Source organism: Branchiostoma lanceolatum, chromosome 1, assembly GCF_035083965.1.
Source record: "Branchiostoma lanceolatum isolate klBraLanc5 chromosome 1, klBraLanc5.hap2, whole genome shotgun sequence".
NCBI classification, from domain to species: domain Eukaryota; kingdom Metazoa; phylum Chordata; class Leptocardii; order Amphioxiformes; family Branchiostomatidae; genus Branchiostoma; species Branchiostoma lanceolatum.
Window position 1 is genome coordinate 26,712,482 of NC_089722.1, and position 15,568 is coordinate 26,728,049.

The window sequence follows — 15,568 nt, forward strand, 5'->3', positions numbered from 1 at the left end:
TAAAAATAAAAATCACGGCCACTTCTTGTCCTCTGCTCCGAAACCTCTGCTTGGAGAAAAGTATTATCTAAAACGTGCACCAACTTCACCAGATGTACCATTACATAATAAAATGTCCATCTAGAGGGTATGACAATCACAATACAATCTTGTGTCTGTTTTTTTCTTCTTCTAATCGCCCAAGGGTTGATTACAACGCCGGGAGCGCCTACTTGATATTTGAGAAGTTGTAAAATTACATCGTCTATTCATAGCCTCCGTTGCAGTCCTTCCCTCTGGCGATTTTTCAACTTATCGGGTCGAGGTTCTTCGAGGTATCTGCTTGAGGGCCCGTATATGCTTGGGCCGGGATCCTGTAACCGCTGTGAGCCTGTGACCGCTATCTGCTTTGGATCCAATGGGACATTTCATAACTAATAACCTAACTATCTTGAATATTTTTGCCTTGGCAACACAATTTATGTTAGATTTTTTTTTTTTCTAACCGATTGTCCAACATTGCTTAGATGATTAGAAAAAGACAAGATAACGGAGGATGGTGCAAAATGGTGTATCCGAAGAGCTACTATTGAACTACTATTGCGCACATGTACATTCGCGGTCTCAGGTCACCATTCTTCACTGGTCGACGACCATAGGGTGTTTCACCGGGCCCAGTCTGCTAAGCATATGCCTGTGTCTGACAGCCTGTCTTTTTAGCCAAACTTTCGAGTTTTGAAATGCAACTTGTGTACCATTTAACATTTTTCAGCTTACGGGTCGGTTATACCAAGGAGGTTAAAATATATTTCAACCTCATTGGTTATATATGTCGAGAATCAGACATTTCTGATTGGTCTTTGTGGACTTGGTCTAAGGTGTGATTTATCATATTTTATTACTCTATACTGGTATGATTAGAAAAAAATTCTAAAGCCACCTCCTTGATCCTTGATTAGATCATTAGCACCCCCGTATAAGTCCATCTCCTGCCCGCACGGTCCAGCTCCTGACCGCACGAGTCCAGCTCCTGACAGCACGAGTGCAGCTCCTGACCGCACGGGTGCAGCTCCTGTCCGCACGAGTCCAGCTCCTGACCGCACGGTCCAGCTCCTGACCGCACTACAGCAAAATCGTCTCAAAAAAGGCCGAAAATGTTAAAAAGTTGCTCGTTTTGAGTCAATTGCGGCACGAAAGGCAAAATGATTATAGGGCAGTCTTCGGTTCACATGTTTACCTAGCCTGAGTACCAGCCTTTTTAGCTTCCGTCCGCTACACAATCTCCGCTGCGCTTGTAACCCAAGCTCCGCTCCCTTACTTCGACATTCTCCTGCTCTCTTCTACAATCTCCCACTTTATCCTGTACTCTACTGCTTTCTCCTATATTCTCCCGCTTTCTTCTACAATCTCCCACTTTCTCCTCAGGGCGTTCTACTGCTCTGTCCTGCCTTTAATAATATCCTATATTCTCCTATATTCTCCCGCTTTCTTCTACAATCTCCCGCTTTCTCCTCAGGGCGTTCTACTGCTCTGTCCTGCCTTGATATCCTATATTCTGCTATATTCTCCCTCTTTCTTCTACAATCTCCCGCTTTCTGCTATATTCTCCTACATTCTCCTGCATTCTCCAACTTTTTCCTATGTTCTACTGCTTTATTCTCCTGCTTTCTGCTATATTTGCCCGCTTTCTACTATGGTATCCCGCTTTCTCCTATATTCTCAGGTCAGGAGCTGGACCCGTACGGTCAGGAGCCGTGCGGTCAGAGCTCGGGACCCGTGCGGTCAGGACCTGGACCGTGCGGTCATCTGAGATGCAATTATACGGGAGTGATTAGATACATATCACATCATGACACTTGTCACCCCTACACATGAAATGGTCTCATCCCCGCGCTCTTCTAGTCGTTGTTAGGATTAAACAAGGAGGTTCTCACTCAATATGTATTCTTTACATCATCATATTCACATCGAATAAAACAAATCTAGAGTGACAAAACAAATTTTTTTTTTCATTTTCTGTGTATCTTTTTTAATCGTGGAGTTTCACGTTTGATGAGTCAAAGCATCTCAATATGGAATGCGCTTTGATGCGATCGTTACCTTTGACCTAGTTTCTAGGGTCACAAGCAGGTCACTAGGTTAGCACTTTCTCAGTTTCTGCGTCGCGTCGTTCAGTTCGGAATCAATCAGAAGATCACAAGTTTCCGTTTTTACACCGAAGTCTCTACAAAAGGTAAGTGCAACACATATAACTTTACATAACTGATAGATATTATTAACAATGTTGAATGCCGTGCTAACAACAACAACAACAAAAATCATCTCTAACGTTACGTGTATAATTTTGCCAACGATCCTGCCGCAAACTTAGTGTGTGTTTATGGTTGTAGTTATGGTTAACGTTGTACTGTCAAAACGACACGAAAGGTAACGTTAACAGCCTAAGTTCTATTTCTTCATGAGTCAAAAAAATGGTGGCGTAGCTTGGACCCTGGCACTGCCTTGACCGTGCGCTCATTGACCTGTAGGACGAACAGCTTTTGACGTTGTGTAATTACAGGTTTGCTTAGCAAAACCTTTGTTGGATTCGTTGGCATGTTTAGTGGCCGCCGTCTTGAATTGTCAGTCTAATACATTGATCTGACTAAATCGATCATGGCTCTAACAGCCCTTACACGGGTCAGGCCCAATGAATGAGCCCCTAACAGAGGTCTTGGGGAGGAGGCCCAATGCATTAGGCCATGACAAGAAGAGATTTTGTAACCCAGGCTATCATATTTGTACAATAGCCCTCACAAAGGGGAGAGACACCAAGCAAAAGAAGCCCTACAACAGTTGTCATGGCTAATAATCACATAGATAGAGCTCTCAGACTTGTTATTGTTGTCAGTAATACTTGTTGTTGGCTTGATAAAATGAGAGTAGGGGGCATTAGACAAACATCATTACAGAACATCCTGCTTGGGTTAAACTACACAATCATGTTTACAGTTTTAAATGGATGTATTGATTACAGGCGTTGGAAATGTCGATGGCGGCCGTTTTGGAGCGTTTGCGTGCGAACGTGGATAAGATGAAGTCGGTGGAGTACCGACACGAGCAGCTGAGGGCGCTGCTACGCTGTATCGACGAGAACGTAGACAGGTGGACAGAGGCACTGAGAAAGGATCTACACAAGGTAGGGCTTGCATGGAAGTAGGGCTAAAATTTTCAGATACAGGTGTACAATGTAGGTCTAGGCTGGTTCCAGCCAGACTTCATCCTAAACAAGTTTGTCTATTTATTTGTACATAGAAGTTATAAGTTATACACTTTACCAACTGTCTTTCATAGTTGATAATCTTTGAATGAAGATTTTTTTTCAACCTCAAACAAAAGAAACAAATCTCCAAGCAGATCTCTATGGGGACAAATATATAGTATCCTGAATAAAGATAATATCCGATAAGGGCTGGCTGGAGGTTCTGGCCAGCTGGATACTATTTTGCTCCCATCATAAAGCTATATAGAGATATGCTTGGAGATTTGAGATTTTCATCCTTTAGATAGAATTTACCTATCTTTAGTCTAAAAAAGGTACCCCACTTGTGTATTACCGGTAGTTTGTGAAAGTACATACTTGACATTCAGACCTATGCAGTACCTATTATCTTACAGGCTTAAGTACAGGTCCTTCCCTTAAAATACTTTAAATAAACACTTCTACACTCAGCACAAAAAGTTTGGAAACTTAACTTTGGTCGTCGTCGATCATATCTCCGTTGTTTCTTGATCAATTTCAATGATTTATGTATCATTGAAAAGCTTGTGTGATTTTCTTTCCCATGATACCAAACTTATTATGGTTGTAAATTAATGGAACGAGCACCAGACCTGCTTATGCGAGCGGGTCACGAAAAAAAGTGCCCAGATTACCCACACCACGTCTTCATTTCACCACAAGCTATCTGCCACCAAAAAAATCAAGACCATAGCACGTCCAGGTCAAGAGATACAAAAATGGAATTTCTGCTGCTGTACCAAGGTCATATACCAGGGGGCCCAAAATTGACCTTGAATTTCGGCTTCACAACACCTGCCCACATATCAAATATCATCGTAATCCATCAAGAGGCTCTTGAGTTATGCTGACTACAGTGGTCCAGACAAACAGACAGACAAACAAACAGACAGAAACACAGACACACCCAAAACTATACCTCCATTTTTCATGGAGATAAAAACCTTCTCTGTATCTTATCATCTTATCTGTAGCTGTGAACATAACATTCCTCCACACACTGTTCCGTTCCCGATGTGGATGACACCACCACAAATGGGTTTGGCGCTGCGCTGATTGTTTGACACTAGCAGGGAAATTTGGGCACTTTTTTTCAACAACCCACTCGCGTAAGCTGGCCTGGCGCTAGCTTCATGAGATTGCCATTATAATAAGTTGGGTATCATAAGAAAGGAAATCACACAGTCAAGCTTTCCAACAATATATAATGCTTTGAAAAGAAACAACGGAGATACGATCGACTAAAGTTAAGTTTCCAAACTTTTTGTGCTGAGTGTATATTTCCAACAGTTTAGTAATTTTCCTTTAGGACAAATGCCCTAGACATGCAAATAAGGGCATGAGTTGACCCTGCAATTTGAACACCCCAGTGTAACTGGTGACATACATGTATACTACTGTAGAGATAATGATTTTATTTGATCTGACAGTCTAAAATGGAGTGTTTGGTCATGGAGGTAAACTACACCAGGAATGAGGTCATCTGTCACCTGAACAACCTTGATGAATGGACCAAGCCGGAGTACGTGAAGAAAGAACTGCTGCAGATATCGGACGAGTGCTACATTCAGAAGGAGCCGCTAGGTGTCGTCCTCATCATCGGAGCGTGGAACTACCCGGTGCAGCTTGTGCTGTGCCCCCTGATCGGTGAGTAGAATGTGTGAGAAGCTGGCTATTAGCTAGCAGGGCATCCTGGCGTCTTCTGGACATCCTACAGCAAGAAAACACTGTGTACCTCCCCCCCCCCCCCCCTTACACACACTCAGCGACTTGTTTTTTCCTCATGAACTGGGACAGCATGGAAATTGACTGACATACAAAGCTACCTGGTAATTGGTCATCCATAGAGCTCATTTGGGAAGTCCGATCGCCTTGTCTATATGTCCTAGCTACCTTAGAAGGCCACTCCAGTCTTATTTCCTGGTTCTCAGATTTCTGCAGGAAATTAATGCGGCGTGGGGACTTGCAATGTTTTCTCCTTCAGCTAACTTAGATTGTATGTTATGTTACATTTCCAGCTGCCATTTCTGCTGGCAACTGTGCAATCATGAAGCCTTCTGAGCTGTCTGAAGCCACAGCAGCTCTCATCGAGGAGTTGCTCCCCAAATATGTGGATAAGGCAAGTAACAGTATAGGTATTTTTTACCATAGTCGTGGAATGCATATACGTCAGTGCAGCATTCTGAAATACTGAAACACATCAAATTTGATAGAAAATGTATTTTCAAATCTTAAATGTAGCTAGCTTTAGTATTTACTTCATCATAAAGGGTGGTCGTCCAGTTTATAGACAATGAAATCTCTGTCTCTATAGCCATTTAAGCCACACAGTTGTGCAAACATTTAAATTTCTGCAGAGGGCCAGTCCACTGGAAGTGGTGTGTGCTCAACTTTCGTACTCTTTCTCATAAGTGCTAAGTAGAGAACGCTGTACATACCATTTTTATAGTCTTTGGTATGACTTGGCCAGGCCTTGAAGCCGCCATGACCTTGCAAAGCAAGCATGTACTTGTTACACCGGTACTACTTCAATTTCTATGTGTGATTAAAGTAACAGTTTGTGTTGATCTTGTCCAGGACTGCTTTGCTGTCATTAACGGAGGTGTGAAGGAGACAACAGAGCTGTTGGAGCAGAAGTTTGACCACATCATGTACACGGGGAACAGCAATGTGGGCAAGATTGTGATGGCAGCAGCCGCCAAGCACCTGACACCTGTCACACTGGAGCTGGGGGGCAAGTCACCGTGCTATGTGGACAAGAACTGTGACGTCGGTCAGTTAATCTTTACTTTTTTTACATTAAATTTTCTAGTTTATATAAACAGCAAGGCTTCTGCATTTGTTACGAAATTAAACCTACGTCAATGCCTTTTTGTGTGTTGCAGAGGTTGCAGCAAGGCGTATTGCATGGGGTAGGTTTGTGAATAGTGGCCAAACTTGCATCGCTCCCGACTACGTCCTGTGTCCAAGCGAAAACCAGGAGAGGCTACTGAAAGGCCTGCAGGCAGCCCTGGAGGAGTACTTTGGCAAGGACCCAAAGGAGTCTGAAGGTTTGAGGCTATGCTAACAATTGAATATTCATTACGAGAAAAGATATATATAGTACTGCTGCCTACTCCAGGTTCAAGGTCAAGTTTCCAATACAATTACTTTCTTGGATTCAGAAAAATATTATCTACGGTAGCACTAAGGAAATCTAGGTCTGATGTTGAAAAATGATGTTTGTAGAGTTTGTGTGAATAGTTGTTCATCAATTCTCCCCTTAGCAACTTAATTCTTCTATTGCGTTGACCCAAAAACTGATCTGGAACTTCAGCAATTATCCCATAGAAACCATCATGATTCCCATCATGCATCACACCCCATGGATCTTCATGAAGGGGCACCACTCAATTCCTGGCTTATAAAGGGTTCATTTACTTGTCTATCTGTGAATAATCTTTACAAATTTGTTGATTTTGCATTCATGTGGTCTTTTAGAAAATAACACTCTCCTCTGGTCTTGTCCCTCCCTTTGACCCTTTGGATTGGTACCTGTACCGGTACCTGATGTTATGTTTATGTACCCAGCCCTGGCTTAACTTCATGATCAGAGGTTGACAAGGACATATTTTGCTTGCACAGATTACTGCCGTATCGTGAACCAGCGCCACTTCCAGCGCGTCAAGACCATGATCGATAAGACGAAAGGCAGCATCGCCATTGGTGGGGATTCCGACGAGAAGGATCTGTACATCAGCCCCACCGTTGTTAAGGACGTCCAACCAACCGACGCCCTGATGGAGGGAGAAATCTTTGGCCCCGTCCTGCCGATCGTGACCGCGGAGACTGCAGATGACGCTGTCCGTTTCATCAACAGTAGGGACAAGCCGCTCGCGCTGTACGCCTTTGCTAATGACAAGAAGGTGGGAGATAAAGGGACACACCAATTTTCTTTCTTATTTGTCATAGGTACATTTTGGATGCATGCACACTACAGACTACTGTAATATCTTCAATCTTCAGTATCACTACAGCTTTTGTCTGCTATTTTAGATCACCCACAATGTTGCATTTCATTGCATTGCAATCATTTATAGAGTTGTAGAATTCATACAAACAATACTAGTATAATCCCAATAGATTAGCTAGATACGTAAGCTAGTAAGATGGTTGACCTATACATTTTCACATTTTTGATAAAACCATTATGACCAGCAATATGGAATTACGAGTTCACACACCATTAACACAAATTCTGAGGTAGTTGTATCTTCTTACACTATAAAAAGAGTAAGTTTTGTTGGAGTCCATGTGACCCCAAATGTATACATTAATCATCAGTCTTGCATGTGTGAATGAGGTTTCAACAACATTTTTTTTTTCTTTCCAGTCAAAACCACTATGAACAGAACTGCTAAGCATATTACAAAATGAATGCATACTTTACTTCCAGGTTGTTCGTGACATTGCGCAGCGTACATCCAGCGGGAGCTTCTGCGGAAACGACACCATGATGCAGATGAGTTTGGCCACGCTGCCGTTTGGAGGTGTCGGTCCGAGCGGCATGGGGAGCTACCACGGGAAATTCGGCTTTGATGCCTTCTCCCACAAGAAGGCAGTATTGGTGAAAGCACTTGCTATGGAAAAAGTAAGAATTTTTCCTTTCCTGTTTCAAGTTCTGTAGCCTCTGAACTACCGGAATGCAACCCTTTGGATTAAAAGTGTTATCAGACCACCAGCATCTATATCTTTTGTTGATCTTTTCATGATAGTTTTGGGGTAGCTGGTTTTCAAGCAACCCTCTGACTAGATGGCCCTTTAGACACTTGATGACAACTGCCTGTTAGCCAGAAAAATGGGATACATTTGTGTATAATTTATGTAAATTTCACCATCTAATATTCAGTTGTTCAGAGTCTGAGTTTGGGGTTGCCACGCGTTGTTATGCTTTGGTTCCAACTGAAACTGTTCTCAGACTGTTTTTCTGTTTCGTGTATGTGACTACTACCACACTGGCATCTCGTCGGTAGCTCCTTTCTTTGACCTGATTAACGTTCCACCAAGTTAGAGATCTATGTCCACAACCTCTTTTGGCTGTGGGGAAACTGTTACGGTCTTGTACACGGTGAGAGTTTGTGTTACACAGTTTTGGGGAGAAGTTTTGCCTATACAAAACAATGTATGCACTCAATTAGCAATCATGTGCAAGACTAGAGTGTTTGAATGATAAAGTTGACCTAGTGGAAGCAATGTAACCAAGATTGTGACATTCCAAATCAAGCTAAACTGATGCCACCCTGTTCTTGTTCTTCTCCCCATGAAGGTGAACAATTTGCGTTACCCCCCGTACACGGAGAAAAAGATGAGCTGGATCAACTGGCTCTCAGCTAAGAAGGTGAAAAGTAGGGGCGGAATCTTCAGTTTCCTGTCCTTCACTGTGATAATGACCATCTTGGCAGTGCTCATCAAGGTAAGATTTTATCCTTAATTGCTTGAACCCCTACATTGTTTCAGCCTTGGGCTACATCAATGGGATTTCTTGGTACTGTAATTTGCCTCCTCATCTTTTCTTCATCTAAAAAAACTTCAAAAGACCACATTTACCATTCAAAATATAACTCAAACCCCAAATGTTCAATTTGGCACCAGCATTTGAAGAAAATTCGCCTCTTCCCAGTTTTACAGTTAAGTCATATTTTCTTTCTACAGAAATCATACGATTTTACAGGATTCATATGAATTATACGGAATTCACATGAATTTTATAGAATTCATGTAAATTTTACAGAATTCATGCAAATTTTACAGAATTCATGCAAATTTTACAGAACTCATGCAAATCTTACAGAATTCATGCAAATCTTACAGAATTCATGCAAATTTTACAGAATCCATACAAATTTTACAGAATTTGAAGGAGGTTTTCGGAATACAAACAATTCTTACTGATTTGTTTGACCAGTGCCTAGGTCATGTGACATGAGCGGCAAATTCACGATGGCGGCCTCACGACTTTTATTTCTTCCCACAATATCTTGGCTTTAGTTTAAGTTTAGGGCTTATCCCATTCTGCTTAATACCAAAAATCCCAACCTGCATTAATGCTGGCTTCGTAGGCAGTGTAAATTAGACCAACTAACAGGGCGATACTGAGAATCGCTGTTAGCCAGGCGTTGGTTCAACAAAGTAGTAAGGATCTACTCCGTAAAACTCTTATGAATTCCGTAAAATTTGCATGTTTCTTAACAGTGGATCATACAAATCTTTGTAAAATGTGCATTAATTCTGTAAAGCTCATATGAATACTTAGGCATCCCAGTATGTATGTAGGCACACTTTAGGTTTTTGTTGTATTGTCAGTTTGGTTTTGTATATACATATATTTATATTTATGAGTTTGTATATTTGTTAAGTGGCGTTGGCAAAATAAGTTGTATAACTTGAGTGCAGCGTCACTTTGTCTCTGTCTCTGTTATTTCTGAATATAAAAAAAAAAGTATGTATATATTTCCTCCATGGCAGCTCACCTACTTATCAAGTATCAAGATTATAAAATGATCACACTGTCGTTCAATCATTCTGTGATTATTTTAATAGTTCTGTCCAATCATATGGTTCAATTTCATCAGTATGCTGCACAACCAATGTACCTGTCTTGTTATGACTTGCACCACAGACCTCCCCAATGATTCCTCTGTTGTACAGGTACTAACTGTGATGACCTACCTTGTCTAGCGCTGCTGGTAGTGCAGGTATCATTTCTTTCTTGAAAATTTTCTCTTAGGCCACACCAATTTGATTTGTAAATCCTCAGATTTTTTCAGAAAAAAAAATGTCTTGCAAATAGTCTGGGGTGAAGATAAGGGTTTACATAAGATAAAAAATAAGAGGATTATTCAAGTTTCAGCTTTGTATGGCTCATTTTATGCAAATGCACCCCTTTCTTTGATCTAGTACTATAATTTCAGTAACAAAATTACCTTTTGCCATGTAATATATGGATTGATATTGAGAAATAGTTTTAATAAAGGAAAAAGTATAACATATGATCAATGTGACCACACTTTTTAAGTATGTGCAGGCCTTTATAATCTATTTTGGTGGCTATCATGTTTTACAACTGAACAGATAGTAAAATTGGGAGTTAAAATTTGCGAATTTTTTTTCAAAATGGGAAAAACAGGACAGGCTATTTTGAGAAGCAACAAAATAAATTGGAGTGGCATTAAAAAGTTTAATGTTTTTGACATGACTGCTATTTGCTATGCATTTTCTTCCTCCTTCTCCCTTCCTGCTTAACCTCATAACCAATGCAAATCAAATATGGGGATGGATGAAGGTAGTCTATCATTATATTGTATAGTTGATATAGTAGATACTGTATTTCGATTGCAGCATTTGCTAACTTGTGTTGTGTTTGTTGTTGTTCCAGTTCTTTGGATAGTTGCCGGGAAACAACAGCCAAATGTCTACGTCACACTACAAGAAGCCGTCTGGACTAAGTCAGACTCCAAAGACGAAGAGAACTTTTTCTTTTGTTTTAACATTCCAATCACGAATCATGCGAGAGAATACGTCAAAGAATACAATTTGTGACAGTTACATCATATTCATCAAAATGTTAAACCAAGGACATGTAATGTCCACGGTTAAACAACGGCCACTTTAGTTGACATACATGGTGTAATGGTCATATTTAATTACATATGCATTACCTAATCAAAATGAATACAGATAATTCTTTGGTCCTTTTGGCATTGTGGAGTCAAAGGATGTTTTTTTCTAAAAGTTCATCAGTAGAAAATAGAAGCAAGCTGCATTATGTAATCATGGAGTGATTTAACTGTTTTTGTTGAAATTTAAGATTCAAAATCTTAAACAAAGGAAATGACATACATGTACATGGTGAAATGGCCATCTTTCACAACTTAAGCATTAATGTTATCCTAGCAGGAAACTTCATCTGAGTTGGTGAAATACATTATGAAGAATTAATTTCTTCTCCAACTCAACGGAATTTTCAATTGTTTCTTCTCAGCTTTTTGACCTGCTTCTCAGCTTTTTGACCTGAGTTTTTTTGACATATGCATGCAATGTTAGCAATGGGTAAAATATTGTTCTTGCATTACATAATTATAATGGTAATATGAATAGTAAAAGATTAGGTACAGATAATTCTATTTGCTTGGTCCTTCTATAGAGAATTTAAGCAAGCTGCATTATTTTATGTAATGATAAACAATGGTATTGTTTGCAGACTTTTTCTTAACAAATGATGACTTTGCTTGTTAATGAAATAAATGATATGATCAAGGACATTATATAGAAAATGAGAGACTGTTATGGTTAACAAAAAAATATTGAGGAATAGAAATTAATCTATCAGCACTTCATATATATATAGCATGTGTGCCATCCGATACAGTTGCTGTCCTGAAAAAAATCGACTTTTTTGAGGTCAGCGAATGTAGGAGCCCCGGTTGTAATCGGATGGCAGTCATGGCACACAGGCTAGTTTATTGTTTATACTGAAATGTGTGAAAATACGTTGTACAATGTTATGATTTGGCTTGGCTTTGGTACAATAAAATGATTTAAGAACGATTTTCAAAGGAAACATTTCCCACATTAGTGAATGTATGTATTGACTACTATAAACTCATGCAATCTGGAACCAAACTGTCAAACCTCGTCAAATTTTCTCCTTTCTGTGTATCTGTGTTGAATTGCGGAGGTTTGTGTTTGTGGAGTCAAAACCTCTCAATATGGAATGCGTTCTGATGCGATCGTTACCTTTGACCTAGTTAAAAGTTTTCATTTTCTACTTCGTTCGGAGCAGCTTGGAGATAAGTAATAGATAAGTAAGATTCAGAAGTTCCCGATTTTACACCGCCAAACGAAGTCTCAACGAAGGTTAGTGCATCACATGTTACTTTACGTTAAAATGACTGCTGAGAAATCTTAACATTGTGTGTAGCAATGTTGAATGTCGAACCAACCCAATGAAAATGAGCGCACAAAAAGTATCCCTTCGTGTGTTTGTAAGCGATCCTGCAGCACAGCAAACCAAGGAGGTTTGTGTGATTAAACCTTGAGCAAACTTAACACTGTCATAGTCGTAGAGTATGGTTAACGTTGTAGAGTCAAAACGAAACGTGGTCATCCCATTACGCCAGAAAAGTAACAGTGGAGCCCTATGTTCTATTCCGTCATCCGTTCCTTTGGATGGCATAACTCGGACCTTGGAACTGTCTTGTGCATGCGGAAATTGGCCTGTAGAACAAAAAGCTTGTGACCTAGTTTTACATAAACCATCAGAAACCGTCCAGTAAGTTTAAAGATAGTATGCAGAGTATGTTAAACTCACGTAAATACAAAATGCATGCACCAACATCATCAAGCAGACAAGTTGTATGTAGATTATTTTAAGGCGGGGGCGGTCAAGAAAATTTCTCCACGGCTGTTATTGAAACAATTCCAAACTTTCCTTTCTTTCTACCTTAAACAAGATTTATAAGCAAGAAAACTACCTTTCAAACATTAAGAGCCTCGACGTACGTAGAGCAATCACAAAACTCAGAATTGGCTGCCATAAATTAAGTATAGAAACGGGGAGATTTCAAAAACTCCCTATAGACCAGAGGGTTTGTCCATTTTGTCCAGAGGTAGTTGAAGACGAATATCACTTTTTGATTGTATGTCCCAAATATTTTGATTTACGTAATTCACTATACTCAATGCTATCGTTGGACTTACCAGGATTTATCTCAATGGACTCAAATAGCAAATTTAAGTACATAATGACATGTGACAACCCATGCATGGTATACATTGGGAAATATATCAAAGAATGTCTAGACGTAAGAAACTCCTCCAATAATTGTAAAATCCCATTGTCATCCCATACTACTACACCATATTGTATAAGATAGACTAGTACATCATATTGTATAAGATAGACGGATTAGCCTAGTAGAATGTTATCTATGTACCAGTGAATGCCATACTCTGTACCTTGTACAATTGTTGTGCAATAAAGTTATTATTATGTTCCTGTCAATAGTGAAAAAAAGTGTTATTGGCAGGATGCGCGGGAATTGGAATAAAGTCATAATTTCTCTATGAGCAAAGTAATTCGCATATGATCATACTGAGCTGAAAACATGTCTGCTTTTAGTCTATTACCAGAAAGGAGATGATCCACGTTTTAGAGCGGCGAGCGCGTCGGTAAAGTCCTTGGAGGTGCAAAGTCCTTCCTTCCTGCGCAAAGACAGCCGCTCGGCATCAGCCAGCCTCTTGAGACTCACTTGAATGGGAATCCCCTAAGAATGAAAAAGATATATTCTAATCGTGGAACAATCCCGGTGCACCTAATCAAGTTGAAAAATATATCCAAAGAACCAAGGTGGTTGAAAGGTCAAACCGCACATCTAACCATCATCGTTTAGTGTTGTCCTAAACACTGACACACGGGGTACACATGTCGTGATCAAATAGCGTCGCTAGATTTGATTGACATAAGCGCTAGCGGCCACTTAGATAATCACGACAACAAAGGAGCAGTTTGGAGATAAGAAAGACAGAAGTAAGATCAGAACTTCCCGTTTTTACACCGCCAAACGAAGTCTCTACAAAGGTAAGTACTTGTACATCACAACTTACTTAACGTTAATGTACTGAGAAATCTTGACCATGTGTCTAGCAATGTTGAATGTCGAGCCAACCCAATAAAAAGGAGCGCACAAAAATCCTCACTTCGTGTGTTTATCTTGTAGAACATCCTAAACACTGTCGTATATGTTTGTAGCGTATGGTTAACGCTGTAGAGTCAAAACGACACGTGGTCATCCCATTACGACTGGAAGGTAACTGGAGATCTAAGTTCTATTCCTTCATCTGTTCATTTGGATTAGCCTCTACCAGGCTCCACAGGTCGCTGGAAAAATAGTAGAACTTGTCCAAATAGACATATAACATGCCAGGTAAGTTATTCCGCTATAGAGTACAGTTTGGGACATTTACTAACTTATCTGGCATGTTATATGTCTATCTGGCCAATTTCTACCATTTTCCAGCGACCTGTGGAGCCTGGTAGAGGCTACATTTGGAATTTGATTGCGTAACTTGGACTTTGGAACTGCCTTGTCCATGTGACCACTGCCCTGTGGAAAAAAAGCGTGTGACCTAGTGACCTAAGGTTATATCATCAGAAGCCGTCCAGTGAGTTGAAAAATTGTATGCAAAATATGTTTCACCGAAGTAAATACAAAATGTACCAACAAAATCACACAGACGAATTGTATGTAGATTTTTTCACGGCAGAGGCGGTCAATAAAATTGATCCACGACTATTATTTTCCTGTCAATAGGGCCCCCAAAAAATGGAAACATAAAAAATGCTGAAATCTTTATGGTAGTGACATTTTCTAACACTGTTTAGCTCATTTGTGTAATAACTTCATGCTTTGAGCATTTCAAAACCGCGCAGAAAAGGGTCGTATACGACGATCCCCTTATATAATTAGTTTCGCGAGCCTAAAAAAAACAGCGACGATTTTCAGTGAGTTCTCACATCACATGACGTCGTATGAAGGCCCCGGGCGGGTGGGGTATTAACAAAGGGAGAGGTCGCCTTGTGTAATACCTTGTGCAAACTCCTAACCTCCATGCCTGTTCAGTGTGTGCTCAAGGAGGTTTAGAACAATTTTAAATATCTTTCGTGTGATCGACTGTTTGGCCTTGTTATTGATTTTCTTTACTAGTTTGTAACGGACATGTAATCTAAATCTATGGGGTTGTCGAATAGATAGATTAAAATCAACGACGTTTTATTTGCAAGGACTCGACTATGTAACGTCCCTGCCAAGGAGGTTGAATTTTAACTTTCTTGGATAAACACATTGCGACATCCGGATACTGAGATTCACACTAAGCGCTGGGTGTGAATTTCCGCAATGTGCAGATATACCATGCCACAAGACGTGGTGACTTTTTCTTTGTTTATCCATCCAAGGCCTATGATTGCGGACAGGATCACCTCTTGATAATGACTCTGTAATATTTCCAGAAACAATATCTGCCAATTTCTGTGTTATACTGGCGCATCAACCTACCGTTCTTCTATCATAGGCAGTTCCGGCTCGATGTACAGACGTAGTTCTTATGAGCCTTATCTACTGTTGATACTGCTGACAACCTACTTCAATGCCTTGCCTTTGCATGCATGTACTTTCCATCGCAGTGACAACAACAAGGCGTCATCTTTTTATCATGCTCTGGTAAAACTCATAATTTTACAGTTATAAATGAATGTATTAATTACAGACG

General features: G+C 40.2%; 1 protein-coding gene across 2 annotated transcripts; it reads left to right on the plus strand.

Moving 5' to 3' along the window:
• The first annotated feature begins 2,052 nt into the window (after positions 1 to 2,052).
• On the plus strand, positions 2,053 to 11,845 carry LOC136445566 (aldehyde dehydrogenase family 3 member B1-like). Of its 2 annotated transcripts, XM_066443642.1 has the most exons (11): positions 2,053 to 2,212; positions 2,996 to 3,157; positions 4,690 to 4,906; positions 5,278 to 5,378; positions 5,837 to 6,032; positions 6,145 to 6,309; positions 6,884 to 7,164; positions 7,695 to 7,889; positions 8,565 to 8,711; positions 9,947 to 9,993; positions 10,674 to 11,845. In XM_066443642.1, the coding sequence occupies exons 2-10, from the start codon at positions 3,005 to 3,007 to the stop codon at positions 9,974 to 9,976; spliced, it is 1,485 nt and encodes a 494-aa protein (XP_066299739.1). In that variant the 5' UTR covers positions 2,053 to 2,212; positions 2,996 to 3,004; the 3' UTR covers positions 9,977 to 9,993; positions 10,674 to 11,845. The 2 variants fall into 2 exon arrangements, with proteins under 2 accessions (XP_066299739.1, XP_066299746.1); XM_066443649.1 differs by lacking the exon at positions 9,947 to 9,993 and having other exon boundaries at positions 2,057 to 2,212.
• Positions 11,846 to 15,568: the final 3,723 nt, after the last annotated feature.

What these genes read in the sequence shown, in the direction of transcription:
- LOC136445566 (XM_066443642.1), top strand. Translation starts at nt 3,005, where the DNA reads ATGTCGATGGCGGCCGTTTTGGAGCGTTTGCGTGCGAACGTGGATAAG. An exon ending in TGTGCTGTGCCCCCTGATCG is followed by an intron (nt 4,907 to 5,277) that starts GTGAGTAGAATG and finishes TTACATTTCCAG; the next exon opens with CTGCCATTTCTGCTGGCAAC. An exon ending in CCTTTGCTAATGACAAGAAG is followed by an intron (nt 7,165 to 7,694) that starts GTGGGAGATAAA and finishes CTTTACTTCCAG; the next exon opens with GTTGTTCGTGACATTGCGCA.